Genomic DNA, 16,098 nt, shown 5'->3' on the forward strand with positions numbered 1-16,098 from the left:
GCACTCTTAGCCTGGGTGACAGAGCAAGACTCTGTCTCAAAAAAACAAAAAACAGAAAAAGTCCAAAAATCCCATGGCTACCTACAGAGGATTGGCAGGGAAACAAGGATACTGGTCGGAGCCCTGATCAGTCAGTGTGCTCAAAACAGAGGCCCTGAGGAGGATGCTTTCCTTCAAACATGGTTTGCCTGAAAGGGCTTCCTGGTAGATCCATCGCTATGAATACACAGACTTCCTGAGTGTGAGATTCTGACCACGGGACTCCTGACATCTCTTTCTGATCACTCATTCTTTTGTTAACTACTCTAGGGAGAAAAGCTTGTGTCAGCCCAGTCTGAGGTAGGGAGAGGATTCCAAGAACAGAATCAGAGATGGGCTTCCTGATGGGATTTCAAACTGAGATTTCTTTTTATTAGTTGTTTCTATTTTATTAGTTTGCATTTGATCATATCCTTTGAAACGCATATGCATGCTTTGTCTTCTTTGTAGGTTTGTTTCCTTTGCAGGGGGCAGGGGGATTATTTTTCTTAAGATGAGCTTGCTGTTTTTATCAGCAATCACTGTGGTGAGGAGACACAGGCCGTTAGATGATTTCTCTCTTGTAGGGTGGTTTTATAGGCCAGAATCTAGGGAATAGCTCCGTTTTAATAGTTTATTGGGTTCCCAATTGAAATACCAACTGAAAACCCCCAGGCTTTGGCCTTCAGCATTTGTTTTCATCCAGTGACCAGATTTATGGTGTTTGCTTCATGGCCTGTGAATAAGTCCCGGTTTTAAAAACTGGACACAACCCACACCTTTACTGCTGTCTCCTATGCAGTTCCTTACTCCTGCATGGTGGCTTTGCTTGCCTTCGCTAGCTTTTCTTTCTATACCTCTGTACATTACTCTGTGGATCCCTATTCCTGAGATGATTGAGAATGATATGGGATGTGTGTGTAAGAAATGGGTGTGTGTGGATACCTCCCCCCAACCTTTTTTTCAACCCATTTCACCAAATGCCTTTTTTCACTGCACAATAGTTTTCATTGGTATACTTTTTGTTCAGAAGCATGTGCTTCTGGCATTGCAACTTTTCATATGTGTGGCAGATCTTGAAGACAGGGTTTCTATGAGAAATTGGAGCTTGGTTTAAATTTTTTCTAGGCTGTTAGATGGCAGGTTGGATTAAAAGCCTACCAAAATGGCCAAAGCTCAGATGCTCTAAAAACTGAAGAACTAGACCCTTGGCATTACCAAGATTAGATGTGGAATATGCAGACAAATTGACATAGCTGGAGTAGCAGCGTTCCACCTATGGCTTAACCCAGATGGGAGTAAGTTGTTCTTGGTGTCAAGGTTAGTGCCCCAGAGGAATGTATGGCCAGACAAATGTTCACACACAGGAGAGGCACAGAGAGTGTAACACACAGAGACTACTATGTTAAAATGGCTTCAGATTGACATGGAACCGTTCTTGATATGCTAGTAAGTGCAGTAAGCCGATTATAGGACACTATATGAGGAGAGAGGTGTAGATGGACCTACATCAAAACATAAAACTGGTGGCTAAATTTGGTTGGTAAGTTCATGGTGATTTTTAGATTTCTCTTTGCGGTATTCTTTTTTATCTGTTTTTTTCCTCAATAAACATATAGTGCTAGAATAATATTTCTAAAGCTTTTAAAATAAAACAAAATGGTGCCTGGCAGGTGTTTTCCTTGATTCAGTAAACCTCTGTTGCTGACCTGTTTTGTCCAGGCCCTGGCTGGGGTCTGTGGAGTCTAGCGATGAATGGATCATGCCAAGGGTTGCCTTGTTGGTGGAGGTTACCGCCACTCTTGCTCCCTGCACCTTATGCTTTGTGCTAGGCAAGTAGAGATCTGCAAGTAGCTTCTGTGTTTCCCCAAGGGCCTCTCATCAGTTGTGCCTGCATATCCTTACCTGGTGGGAGAGGGAATAACTCACCTTTTGCATAGTCTGACAGTTCTGAATTTAAAGCTGCTTCATTCTCACTCTTTATCCTGATTTGTTTGTTTTCACTTATGTCTGTTTTATCCCATTCACAATATTTAGTGGTCTCCTTTTTTCTTCCTAGGAGCTTGAACTTAACAGAGCTTCAGTTTTTCCTTTTTGGCTATCACTTTTATTGTTTTCCAGGCTGGTTTTTGATCACATAGATAAACGTTTGAAATGCCTGTCACTGGAGAATTTACCCTCAGGGCTCACTATATCTGCAGTGGTAACTTATTAGCCTGTTTGCTTGTTTGGGTGAACTAGAATTGAACTGTTTGTAAACCAGTGAGATAAGTTTTATTTATTTGTGTTTAAGAACATTTCAAGCTCTGTCAGGATCCTCATTTTATTAACTCAAATGATGATTCTGAATGCCACTACATTTATACCTGATGATGCGTTTTGTGAAATTATTAATGTGTTACTATCTTGGTCATAATTCCTTTTCTCCTTGCCTGTCTTAAGGACTGTCCTTGTGTTTCGCTTCACTCACTCGGCAACTGTTTAGTAGGCACCAGCTGTAAACTGGGCATTATACTCAGTATCTTAAATATTGTGGAGAAAATGAAGTCAGCTATGGTTTCTTCTTGTGCAGAGTGTATAATCTAGTGGGCAAAATAAGCAAGAAAACAGGAAGTTTCATGTATGACATGCTGCCTGTGTTAGGGAAAGCACAGGGTGTAGTGTACAACTGAGGACAGGTACCTAAGCTAGACTTGAGATATCAGGGAATGTGTCCTGGAAGAAGTCTGCCTAAGCCCAAAGTTGAAAGATTATTTGGAGTTAGTCTGACAGGAGGGGTGCGGTGGGCAGCAGAGGCGGAGAGTGGAGGTGTTCCTGGCAGAAGGTACGATATTTGCCACAATCTAGAGGGTAGAGAGAGCATAGAATGTTGATGGAACTAGAAGACATGGTCCTTAACCTACAGAAATCTATGCTGTGGTTGAGGTGATAAGGGACACATTTAGTGAAGGTGCATGGGGTCACCATGTTTCTACTCTCTAGCCTGGTCCATCTGCTCTTGTAACATATCTCTTCTGTTCAGAAACTGTCAAAGCCCATAAGACAGCAAAGCTGCTTAGCTTGGCATTCAAATTTCTAAAAAAAATTTATGCCAGAAAAAAAATTTTTCTACCTTCTTTCGTCGTGAAGTCCTCTTGTCATCCAGTCAGCTTAACTACTTTTCCCTTCCATGCTGTCTTCTCTCCTTTTTAATCCAGTCTTACTAATTTTTCAAGGCTCATTTTGGTTTCCATTTTCTTTTTTCTGTCTTTGAAACTCCGAGTCTCCCTCTGTCGCTCACCCAGGCTGGAGTGCAGTGGTGCGATCTTGGTTCACTGCAACCTCCGCCTCCTGGGTTCAAGCGATTCTCCTGCCTCAGCTTCTGGAGTAGCTGGGATTACAGGCACGCACCACCACGCCCAGCTAAATTTTGTATTTTTAGTAGAGACAGGGTTTCACCATGTTGGCCAGACTGGTCTCAAACTCCTGACCTCAAGGGATCCGCCCACCTCGGCCTCCCAAAGTGCTGGGATTACAGGTTTGAGCCACTGCAGCCAGCCTTGGTTTCCATTTTCCCTACAAAACTATCCATAGTGATGTCTCCAACCCAAATGATATATTTTCCAACTCCAAACTCTTATTGTAAACATCATATACTTGGCTATTAAAATGGTTTGCCTTATGCTATTAGTTATATCATATGTGAATACCTGTCTTAACCAGGTTTTAAGCTCCAAGAGCACTGACTCTCTTTTACTCTTAGTATCTCCCATAGGATTGCGCCCAACATGAAGCATGTCGGTACTTTAAAAAAATATTTGCTACTTTTGTGAAAAAAAATACGATCACATTACAGTTTTGATTAAGTAGCAAGTGAGAGAGAAGACTCACATATTCTAGGATTCAGAGCAGGGAGATTCAAATATGACCTAAAATGGTCCTATGATCTTGGCCTTTTAAAGTAAGGCTAGATTACAGACCTTACATGGGCAGTCCAAAACCTATGAAATTCTTTTATATGGAGGCACTATTATAAATGGTGATTCTTCACTCAGTACAACCATGAAAACTAATATGGTCATGGTTAGTTGAAGGCTGGTGTTGATATCAGCTTAATTTCTGGATTCAAGATGCTTTAGAGTCTACAGTAGACCTTTTGGTGTAGTTGAGAATCAGAAGTGAGTGAAGTTTGAATAAGCCCCTTAGATAATTCTGGTTCTCCTACCCTCTACCTCTTGAGAGTCTGTTTTATAATACACAAGAATTGTTAATGTTGCATATCCTTCAGACATACTATGTAAATATTTAACCAAGTCTTTACTAGCTTTTGGCTAATGCAGAGTTGAGATGATGCTCCCTGGCGAGTACATGGAGCTCAGCTCTTGTGTTTGTAGTAAATTAGAACTCTGGCCTTTTAGCTGAACTAAACCAGAAATAGGGTCGACATTTCTGTGTTGAGGAACCTAAGAATGTTAGAAGGACACCTCCTGTATGCTCAGAGGGCTTGAACAATGTTGAAACTTTCTGTAGAAAATAATTTGGTGTTTTTAAACCCTGACAAATGCATAGTTGATACTTCAAAGTCCGCACCATCAAGCATGGCCACAATAATTTTAACAGTATACTTTTGAAAAGATGTAGTCAAAAACCTACTATGCTCTTAAAAACAAAACAATTAGTTAAAACGTTCACTGAAGTTTAATTTTCAGTAAGTACCTTCTTTATACACCTTCCAAAATAGACTAGTTGGTAAATATTTGCTAAGGTAACTGCATGATGTAACTTGCTGTTTGGGACAATTATCTTAATTCAATTAAAATAATGACTTTAATCCTAGAATAGTAGCTCTACTGCCCTTTTCTCAGAGTGGTATTATGGTCAGCAGAGCCAGTTATCTATCAGGCAGTTTCTAGATCATAGTGATGGAATCATGTGGTGTGCATAAGTGAGAATACGTGTGTTTCTTACTCAACCAAGAGATAGCAGGCCACTTATTTCTCTGGAAATTAATAACTGATTCCTCAGGAAGACATATCCATTGCCTTTCTGTTTGTATAGTGAGAGATTCTGAATGAGCAAATATACTCAGTGATCCCAATACTAAACTCAAAGATTTACCTTTAAGTGGCTCCTCTTCACAGAATCAAAGCCAAGGAAAGGACATTAACAGTGGAAATTGATGTTCTTGACCAGTTTTGCTCTGAGGTGGTCAATAATATAACAATGGCCTGTAGTGGAATGATTTTGCTTTCTCCCTGTGTAAAACAGTGATCCTGTAAAACCCAAGTTTGTAATTTATTAACAAGGAAATGTACATGTAATCATTTGTAGCTGCAAGAGACTAGCAATAACCAAAAGGCTTGTCATTAGGGATTAAGTAAATTACAGTCAATCATACAATAGATTACTCTGTAGCCATTAAATGGAAGAAAATAGATCAGTGTGCCTGACATGGAATAATTTTGCAGATTAGGCGAAAAAAAACTCAAGGTGCAGAAAAGTGTATATAATATGATTATTTGTAAGGAAAAAAACTACAAACTAAAAGTATGTACCTGTATGCATTGAATTTTTTAAAATAGGAAAGCTGAAATGCTATTACACAGTTCCGTATGAGGAAGGGCACTGTGGGGAGTCTAGTGTGTATTTTTTAACATTTGCATTTTTACTTTTTCCATTAAAATATCTAATAAATAAAAAAGGAAATGAACATATTTTGGATGAAATATTCAATAAATATTTAATGGGTCTGTAATTTGGAAGGGAGTAAGGATTTCTTTTTTTAAAAGACTTTTGATTTTATGAAATAGGTAAAAGAATATGTATAAAATATGTATAAGGTTTAAAGAATAACAATGCAATAAACACCTTGGATCTAACACCTAGTTTAAGAAATAGAACATTACAGTAGTCTCCCCTTATCTGTGGGGGATGCTTTTCAAGACCCCCAGTGGATGCCTCAAACCATAGATACTGCTGAACCATATATACACTATATTTTTTCCTATGCACTCATAGCTGTGATGAAGTTTATATATTAGGTGCAATTAGAGATTAACAACAATAACTAATAATAAAATAGAACAACTATAACAATATGCCAGCATCACTACTCTTGTGCTTTGGGGCCATTATTAAGTAAAATAAAAGTTCCTTGAACATAAGCCCTGTGACACCAGGACAGTTGATCTGATAAGAGTTGGCTACTAAATGACTAATGGCTGGTGGCATATACAACATGGATAGCTGGATAGAGAGCTGATTCACATCCTGGGCAGAATGGAGTGGGACAGCATGAGATTTCATCACCCTACTCATAATTTATAAATTAGGCACAGTAAGAGATTACCAACAGTAACTAATAATGAAATAGAGCAATTATAATAATATACTATAATAAAAGTTAAGCGAGTGTGATCTTTCTCTCTCTCTCTCCCTCTCTCTCTCTCAAAATCTCTCTATAGATCTAAATATCTAATGGCACTCAGTTTAAAACTTACGAATTGTTTAGTTCTGGAATTTTCCGTTTAATATTTTCGAACCATGTTTGACCAGGGGAAACTGAAACCAAGGATAAGGATATCTATGGTTTTGCTTTCTGTGATTTCAGTTACTGGTCACCAGCGGTTCAAAAATATTAAGTGGAAAAACCAGAAAGAGACAGTTCATAAGTTTTAAATGCTACGTCATTCACTTCACTTTATCTTATCACATAGGCAGTTTATCTCACATGATAAAATCTCACATCATCACAAGAAGTAGGATGAGTACAGTATAAGATATATATAGAGAGACCATATTCACTTAACTTTTATTACAATATATTGTTATAATTGTTCAAGTTTATTATTATTGTTGTTAATCTCTTACTTTGCCTAATTTATAAAGTAAACTTTATCACAGCTACGTATGTACAGGAAAAAACATAGTATGTACACGGTTCAGCGCTATCCACGGTTTCAGGCATCCACTAGGGATATGGAAATGTATCCCCTCAGATAAGGGGGGGACTACTGTAATGTTCCACTTCTTTAGCTAGGTGGTAGATCCAAAGTGTTTATTGTATTATTCTTTAAAGCTCACACACATGGGGACTACTATACTACAGTTTACTCATGTTTTGTTGATGAAGATGTGGCTGCTGTGCATATGCTTGTACAAGCCTTTTGATGCCCGTTTTGAAGAGTTTATCTAGGCCATTTACCTTGGAGTAGCATTCTTGAGTCACTAGGTAAACACATCTCTGACTTTCAAGAAAATCCCAAATTATTTTTCAGAATTGTAGTAATTTTCATTTCCATCAACAGTATCTGAAAGATTCAATACGTGGTATTACCAGACTTACTAGTCTTTGCCAATTTGAGGGTGTAAAATAGTCTCTTGGCATAGTTTGGGTTTTTTTTTTGTTTTTTTTTTTTGTTTTTGTTTTTGTTTTTGAGACGGAGTCTCACTCTGTTGCCCAGGCTGGAGTGCAGTGGCACGATCTCGACTCACTGCAAGCTCTGCCTCCTGGGTTCATGCCATTCTCCTGCCTCAGCCTCCCGAGTAGCTGGGACTACAGGCGCCCGCCACCATGCCCGGCTAATTTTTTTTTAATTTTTAGTAGAGACAGGGTTTCACCGTGTTAGCTAGGATGGTCTCGATCTCCTGACCTCATGATCCGCCCATCTCAGCCCTCCAAAGTGCTGGGATTACAGGCGTGAGCCACTGCGCCTGGCCATCCCTTGGTATAGTTGAGCATCCTTTCTACTGTTTCTTGACCACTTATGTTTATCTTCTGTGAATTTCATTTTGATAGGTGTGTCCATTTTTATATTATTTGTCCTTTATTCAGTGATCACTTGAGTTCTTTGTATATTCTGGATACTGATTATGTAATTCTTAGATACATGTATACAAATGTTCTCCCCATTTGTGGCCTGTATTTTTATTTTTAATTTAAAAACTTTATTATCCAGAGGGAGACACTATATCTTCCAATGCTGTTCATTATATAAACATCCTTGAATAGAGTCCAAAAAGTCCAGAACAAAGGGCAGTCAGTGCTTCACTTTGCAATAGTGGCACAGTGGCGGTAACTCATCTTGTCTCTCAACAGCATCTGTCTCCCATTTCTGGTGAAAATTCTGGTGAATTCTCCCATGAATACATCATACTGTTGGCTCCTTCGATTAATCTAAGTGATGAGTTGGCACCAAATCCATCAGTTTGTCTCATACAACATTTAATTAAGGTTACTACCAGTAGGACACCAAGCAGCAGGATGAGCTCAGCTTTCAGTATTGACATCAACTATGCCTCCCAGCGTCTCAGATCCAATCACTTGTACAAATCCCAGAAACCAACAGGGTCTATGGTAGAAACTCAAATGGCTGTCTTTTGAAGTTTTTGTATTGACCTTTCCATTTAGCCCAAGCCATTAAGCCAGGTACAGCAGAATGTATTAGTGATTGTACAGACTTTATCTTATCTTAACCTGTAGATTGGAAGTCTAAGAAAATTTTTCATTTATATTGTTATGACTTGCCCTGTGAATTGAAGCAAACCTGAGTGGCTTTATGGGCTGAAGTGCTAACAGTGATTACCTCAGTTAAAATCAGTCGATAAATTTTGTACCATGTTTTTAATTGAATGACTCTTATAGCAGGACTAAACAACCACAGGGTGTGCAAAAATAATGAGTTGCTTATACCTCTGGGAAGCTTCTGTGAATAACCAAGCATAACCCCATTTTGGGGAGATCTTCATAGACATCTGAGAGCTATATGACCTACTGGTGGTATTTCCTTAAACATTTGAAATTTGCTTACAGCCACCCCTAAGGTGCAAATCACCGTGTTTGGTTGGGTGGAGAGTTAATGCCTGCTTTCACAAAAGAAATAGAGTCCTAAGGACACATCTAGTACTCCTGTAAAGAAAGCATTTGTTTACAGTTTGGGGAGTTCCCTACATCAGTCGAGGAGCATATGTTGATAGTGCCTCCATTGAACAATCAGCTGGTAAATCTTAAAGTTTCTAGTTTAGTCCAAAGAATGTATTCTAGTCCTTGGTTTTGGAGGGACTGCTTAAGTGCAGTCATTCCAACCTATCCAGTTTTGCCCACACCAACAGCTGAGTGGCATTCAGCTGTCCCTTGCAATGATTGAGCTATGGCTACAGAAAAAGGAACGGCATTCAGAGATATTGACAGGTGCTTGGAGCCAAGGCCATAACATATAGTTTCTGATAGGCTTCTCAGTAAGGTTAAGGGGAAAGCAATCAAATTGTGCTTCAGGTCATCTGAGGGAGGCTCACAGACCCAGCAGTTGGTTAAATTTAATGTGCTCATGACAGTTTGGGGGAAGAGCAGAGCATTTTCCTTGGTGAGGAAGGCTCTTGGGGCAATTTCAAAAAACAGACACCATTAATGTTCTTCCTCCCATTGTACCTCCCGAGGTCTGAGATAGTGTCTTCCCAGGTGTCAAGGTTATTCTCTCTACTTCCTCAAAATCAGTTCTCCCATTTCAATATTTATAACTTTGTCTTTTTTCCAGTTGCTCCCTACTTGCAACCAGACGTTTTGTCTAGAATAGTCAGGTACAAGAGAAACAAGGCATTTGTATAAATTTTACAGAGACCCTTTATGTACTCATGGGCCACCTTAGGAAGACTCAACAAGCTGTGCACTCAAGCAAGTAGTCATTATCTTATGATTTAGAGCCAGGTTAATCCTTTTAAGAGAATCCAGGTAGCTAAATAGAATTAAGTTAGAATTTCCTACGGCTCTTTTGGCCAGGCTGCCACATGGAAGGTGTACTAACTAGGCTGCCTGGATTTGTCATTAGGGGAAAGAAAGAAGCATTATGCCAGGAATGCTCAGGGCAGAATCCCAAATTTTCAAAATAGGTTTTAAAAAAAAAAACCCTCATGCATTTTTTTCTTTCTTTCTTTTTTTTTTTTTTTTTTTTTTTTGATGGCAAGGTCTTACTCTGTTGCCAAGGCTGGAGTACAGTTGCACGATCTCAGCTCACTGTAACCTCCGCCTCCCAGGTTCAAGCGATTCTCTTGCATCAGCCTCCTAAGTAGCTGGGATTACAGGCAGATGCTACCTCAACTGACTAATTTTTGTATTTTTAGTACAGGTAGGATTTCACCATGTTGGCCAGGCTGGTCTCGAACTCTTGAACTCAAGTAATTTGCTGGCCTCAGCCTCCCAAAGTGCTGGGATTGCAGGCGTGAGCCATCTTGCCCAGCCCTCCCTCCGTCCCTCCTTCCCTCCCTCCCTCCCTTCCTTCCTCCCTTCCTTCCAGGAGTCTGTTGTTGCCCAGGTTGGAATGCAATGGTGCAATCTTGGCTCAATGGTGCAACCTCCACCTCCCAGATTCAAGTGATTCTCCTGCCTCAGCCTCCTGAGTAGCTGGGATTACAGGTGTGCACCACCACGCCTGGCTAATTTTGTATTTTTCTTTTAGTAGAGATGGGATTTTTCCATGTTGGTCAGGCTGGTCTTGAACTCCTGACCTCAGGTGATCCGCTCACCTGGGCCTCCCAAAGTGCTGGGATTACAGTCGTGAGCCACTGCGCCTGGCCCTGGCTATTTGTTTATGCTGTTTTAAAGTCTTGAAGTCAATGGAATTTAATTTGTGTACATAGTAGTGAAACAGGAAATGTTCCCTTGTCCCCCTTGCAGGGTATGTGAGTCCCCCTCACAAGGTGTGTGATGGGATCGTAGCTCACTTCTTCAGCGCCCCGCTGCTCAAACCTGTAGGGGAACATACAGACAGGCAGGCTGTGGGGCTCCCACTCCACAGCAGTGTCTAGGGGTGAATGTTTACGGCTGAAGCCCCAGTGGGTGTGTGTTACAGGGTGTTCTTTCAGTTTAGCTGTCCATAGGCAGCTTGCGTTAGTCAGCTCAATTAGACTCTCTTGCCTTGTCGCAAGGACAGAGGGCTTTCTGTATCCCAGGGTTCTTGCCTTGATATACCGGAAGAATTTGATCCCACGTAGGCTTGGAGAATTAGTCCAGGGTTTTATTGAATGGAAGTAGCTCTCAGCAGATGGGGGAACCAGAAGGGAGATGGTTTTCCCCTGGATTTGGGCCACTCGGCGGCCTTTCTCTTTTCTGACTGCACTGGCCAAACTCCGCATTGTTTCGCCAGTTGATGGCCTGCTGGTGCCTGGTGGTGTACTCTTGCCATCCAGCCGCTTGTGTGTTCCTCCGCCCATGTGCTCCTCTTGACGTCCAGCCGCTTGTGTGCCTGCGTGCTAGGGTCTCGGGGGATTTTATAGGCACAGGATGGGGGCATGGCGGGCCAGGGTGGTCTTGGGAAATGCAGCATCTGGGCGCGAAGGCAGGAGCGCCTGTCTTCACCTAGGTCCGTGGGCACAGGCCGGAGGCAGAGCCTCCTTCACCGGGAACCTGCCCTTCTTCTCCCAGGACTTCCCTGCACCCTTCTCATATCAGTGGGAGCTTGGGATCCAATTGTAATTTTGTCTGTGTGGATAATCAGTTACCACACTACGTTTCTCTGTGATCTGCAGTATTAGCTCTTACACAAATCAAGTTTTTATACGTGTATTAATATATGTCTGCTCCTGTGCTTTCTATCCTATTTTATTGGCTTACTTGTACTCACAGTCCTAATTACATGAGTTTTATGGTATTTTTAGCTATCTGGGTGAGTCCTCCAACCTTGTTCTTCTTTAAGATTATCTTTGCTACTCTTACTCTTGGCCCTTGATGTGTCTATATACAATTTAAAATCTACTTCTCAGGGCCGAGCGCAGTGGCTCATGCCTGTAATCCCAGCACTGTGGGAGGCGGAGGCAGGCCAATCACCTGAGGTCACGAGTTCGAGACCAGCCTGGCCAACATAGTGAAACCTCATCTCTACTAAAAATGTGAAAAATTAGCCGGATGTGGTGGTGCGCACCTGTAATCCCAGCTACTTGGGAGGCTGAGGCACGAGAATTGCTTGAACCTAGGAGGCAAAGGTTGCAGTGAGCCGAAATTGCACCACTGCACTCCAGCCTGGGCAACAGAGCAACGCTCTGTCTCAATAAATAAATAAATAAATAAATAAAATGAAGTAAAATGAACTTCTCAGGTCACTTGCAGACACACACACACACACATACACACACACACAATTACTGTTTTTATTGGAATTGCGTTGCATTTATAATCAATTTGGGGAGAATGTCATCTTTATAATATGGAATCCTCTCATCTATGAGCAAAGCACATCTCCTTTTTTTGTTTGTTTGTTTTCTGAGATGGAGTCTCACTCTGTCACCCAGGCTGGAGTGCAGTGACGCGATCTCGGCTCACTGCAACCTCTGCCTCCCAGGTTCAAGTGATTCTCCTGCCTCAGCCTCCAGAGTAGCTGGGATTACAGGCATGCACCACCACGTCTGGCTAATTTTGTATATTTTTAGTAGAGACGGTTTCTCCATGTTGGTCAGGTTGGTCTTGAACTCCTGACCTCAGATGATCCACCCGGCTCGGCCTCCCAAAGTGCTGGGATTACAGGTGTGAGCCACCACACCCAGCAGCACATCTCCTTTTAAGGCATATCATTTTTTTTTTCCAAAAAAAAATCTCCTTATTAAAAATATGAAATACTAATGTGGAAAAAAAGAACCCTGACCTCTGTCTCACACTATACACAAAAATTAATTTAAAATGGATCATAGACCTCAATGTAAAAGCTAAAACCATAAAGCTTCTAGAGGAAGATATACGATATCTTTCTTAGGTAGGTAGGTAGAGATTTCTTAGGCATAGCAAGCATGAATCATAAAAGAAAAAAACTGATTAAATAGTGGACTTTGTCAAAAATTTTAAAATTCTGCTCATCAAAAGACATTATTAAATAAGTTGGCAAGCCACAGACTAGAAGAAGGTATATGCCATGCATATATATGACCAAGGAAAAGCAACCTATTAAAAATGGGCAAAAATCTCGAAGAGGTACTTCACAAAGGGTCATAACAATGACCAAAGCACATGAAAAGTGCTCAACATCATTAGTTGTCAAGGAAATGCAAATCAAAATCATGGGAGATACACCATTGCATACCCACGAGGATGGCTACAAAGGAAGGAAAAACAAAACAACAGCAAATGTTGAAAGGACTGTAGAAATCTCCATCAGAAATCTACCTTACTGTTGGGAGTGTAAAATGGTGTAATTATTTCGGGAAACTGTCGGTTTCCTAAATGGTTAGACATGTTACAGTTTTATTCTCAGATATTAATCCAGGAGAAATGAAAATGTGTCCTTAAAAAGTCTTATATTAGAATTTTATAGCAGCTTTATTCATAATAGTAAAAAAAAAAAAGGTAAAGAACTCATGCCTGTCAAGAGGAAAATTAATAAACAAACTTACAGATTCATATAATGGAATACTACTCAACAGAAAAAGAACCAGACTATTGATATGTTGAATAACATGGATAAATTTCATAAACTCTGTGCTGAGTGAAAAAAGCAAGACAAAAAAATGTATTATTGCTGGGCGCAGTGGCTCATGCCTGTAATCCCAGAACTTTGGGAGGCTGAGGCGGGCGGATCACAAGGTCAGGAGATCAAGACCATCCTGGCTAACACGGTGAAACCCCGTCTCTACTAAAAGTACAAAAAATTATCCGGGCGTGCTGGCGGGCGCCTGTAGTCCCAGCTACTTGGGAGGCTGAGGCAGAAGAATGGCGTGAACCCAGGAGGCGGAGGTTGCAGTGAGCCGAGATCGCGCCACTGCACTCCAGCCTGGGCAACAGAGTGAGACTCCGTCTCAAAAAACAAACAAAAAAAATATTACATTTATATGAAATTCTAGAATAGACAAAACCAAACTGTAATGACAGAAATCAAATCAGAGGTTCCTTTGTGGGGTGGGAGTTTGCTGGGAAGGGGCATGGGGGATCTTTATGGGATGATGGAAATTTTCTGAGTCTTGATAGGGGTGTGGATTATGAGTGTATGTATTTGTGGGTCGAATGGTACACTTGATCACAGCATTTTGCTGTGTGTAAAAACGTTTCAGTTTTTTAAAAATGTGATATTCTGGATTTCAATTAATAGGAACCTAACATGTAGAGCTGATAAAAATGGGTAGGTTAGGGAATATTTACGTCACCCCTTCGGAGTAATTCTTTAATAGTTGCGGAGACAGTATGTTCCTAAATGCCATATTTAGTTTGAGCTTTTTGGTCAGTGGTGCCGTCTGAGGAACTATTCTACTTTCATAGTTCAAGAGAAGTTTTTATAAAGTTGAAAAAGATAATTCTTAAAAGTTCAGCAAGGATTAGATTTCCAGAACTTCACATGCCAAGACTGTACTTCTCATAACCGTACTCCAAATCAGTGGTTCTCAATCAGGGGCCATTTTGTCCCACAGAATATATTTGGCAATGTCTAAAGACATTTTCATTGTCATGATTGTTTGGGGAGAGGTGTTGTGCTGCTGGTATCTAGTGGGTAGAAGCCACGGAGGCTGCTAAACATCCCACAATGTGTAGGACAGTCGCCTGAAACAAAGAGTTATTTGGTCCAAACTGTCATTGGTGCCAGGGTTGGGAAAGTTTGTTCTAGACCTGTCCTTATCACTGAAGCTGAGTCAGTCTCAGTCAATCAGGTGTTGACTCTACTTATAGTCCAATTCAGTTGTGGAACTGGCATTGGCACAGATTACATATTTCTTCCCTGATAAAATTTAATATCAAATATTTGTAAACATGCATAATCTTAAATTTTGAGATAAAAGTTCATGGATTGAGAGCACTTCAGAAATCAAAATTACCATTTATGTTGATTGTTAAATTCTTAAGATGCTGTAGATTCTGTTTGTAACTGTATTTAATTAAATATCCAAACAAATAACCATACTTATCTTCCTTTTTTTAAAAAAAAGGCTTTATTGTCAGATCAAAGGAAATAAATGATAATAACTTTTTTCCTCCTTCTTTCACAGAATGACAGGGAGAGAGTTTTTCTCTCGTTTCCCAGAACTCTATCCTTTTCTTCTCAAACAGTTGGAAACTGTCGCCAATACAGTAGACAGGTAAGAAGAGAATTAGGTGGGGCAAAATGAACTCAAGGATGTGAATTACCTTAGTAATTGAGATTTTCCCTCTAGGCAGCTGTTTTTAATAAAATTCTTCCCTTTTTTAAATTTGTTTAAATTTTTTCCTTGAGACAGGGTCTTTCCCTGTCACCCAAGCTGGAGTACAGTGGTGGCCACCACTCCTTGCCCATTTTTGTATTTTTTGTAGAGATGGGGTTTCGTCATGTTTCCCAGGCTGATCTCAAACTCCTGAGCTCAAGCAATCTGCCCACCTGGGCCTCCCAAAGTGTGGGGATTACAGGCTTGAGCCACTGTGCACGGTCAGACTGCTTCCTTGCATAAAATTGGCTTTTTTATTAAAGTGCTTTTTTGTAATTATATCATGTTGCTTGGTTCTCTGTAGTAAATTTGTACCTGAAAAGTTGTGTAAAATCCTGTCTTTATATTTTAAAAATCCTATTTTATGTTAAATTTTATCAAACTTAATTCCATTTTCGGTGGTACAGAAACTAGGAATCACATGGTGATTTCTTCTGTTACGAATTATTTTCATCCTATTTTTAAAAAAATCTGTGTTTACATATTGAGTTTGCTTTATGCATACCTGTCATTTTTTATTACTGGCTTGTTGCAACTTACCATTGTGAAACTATAGCAATTAGCTGACTAATATGATCACTTGTGTTCAGAAATGGTTCTGGTCTACCTGAGCAGAAATGGCCAGTGTTCTTGGAAACACAGAGGAAAGCCATTACGAGGGCTTTCCAGTCTTATAGTTCACCATTGTCTTAAAAATCACTTTCTGGCTGGTGCGGTGGCTCACACCTGTAATCCCAGCACTTTAGGAGGCCAAGGCAGGTGGATCACCTGAGGTCAGGAGTTCAAGACCAGCTTGGCCAACATGGCGAAACCCTGTCTCTATTAAAAATACAAATATTAGCCAGGCTGGTGGTGTGCACCTGTGATCCCAGCTACTTTACTTGGGAGGCTGAGGCAGGAGAATCACTTGAACCCAGGAGGCAGAGGTTGCAGTGAGCCGAGATCTTGCCACTGCAC

At 40.6% G+C, this 16,098-nt stretch overlaps 1 protein-coding gene across 10 annotated transcripts in view; it reads left to right on the plus strand.

Annotated features, from left to right (window-relative positions):
* THADA (THADA armadillo repeat containing) overlaps positions 1-16,098 on the plus strand; it is a 366,352-nt gene that overhangs the window by 146,570 nt on the left and 203,684 nt on the right. For all 10 annotated transcript variants that reach the window (XM_054475156.2, XM_063648769.1, XM_054475159.2 and 7 more), the window contains one exon: positions 14,950-15,039. In XM_054475156.2, the coding sequence (XP_054331131.1) occupies positions 14,950-15,039 (90 nt within the window). The remainder of the gene's footprint in view (positions 1-14,949; positions 15,040-16,098) is intronic.

This window comes from Pongo pygmaeus, chromosome 12 (genome assembly GCF_028885625.2).
Source record: "Pongo pygmaeus isolate AG05252 chromosome 12, NHGRI_mPonPyg2-v2.0_pri, whole genome shotgun sequence".
Lineage (NCBI taxonomy): Eukaryota > Metazoa > Chordata > Mammalia > Primates > Hominidae > Pongo > Pongo pygmaeus.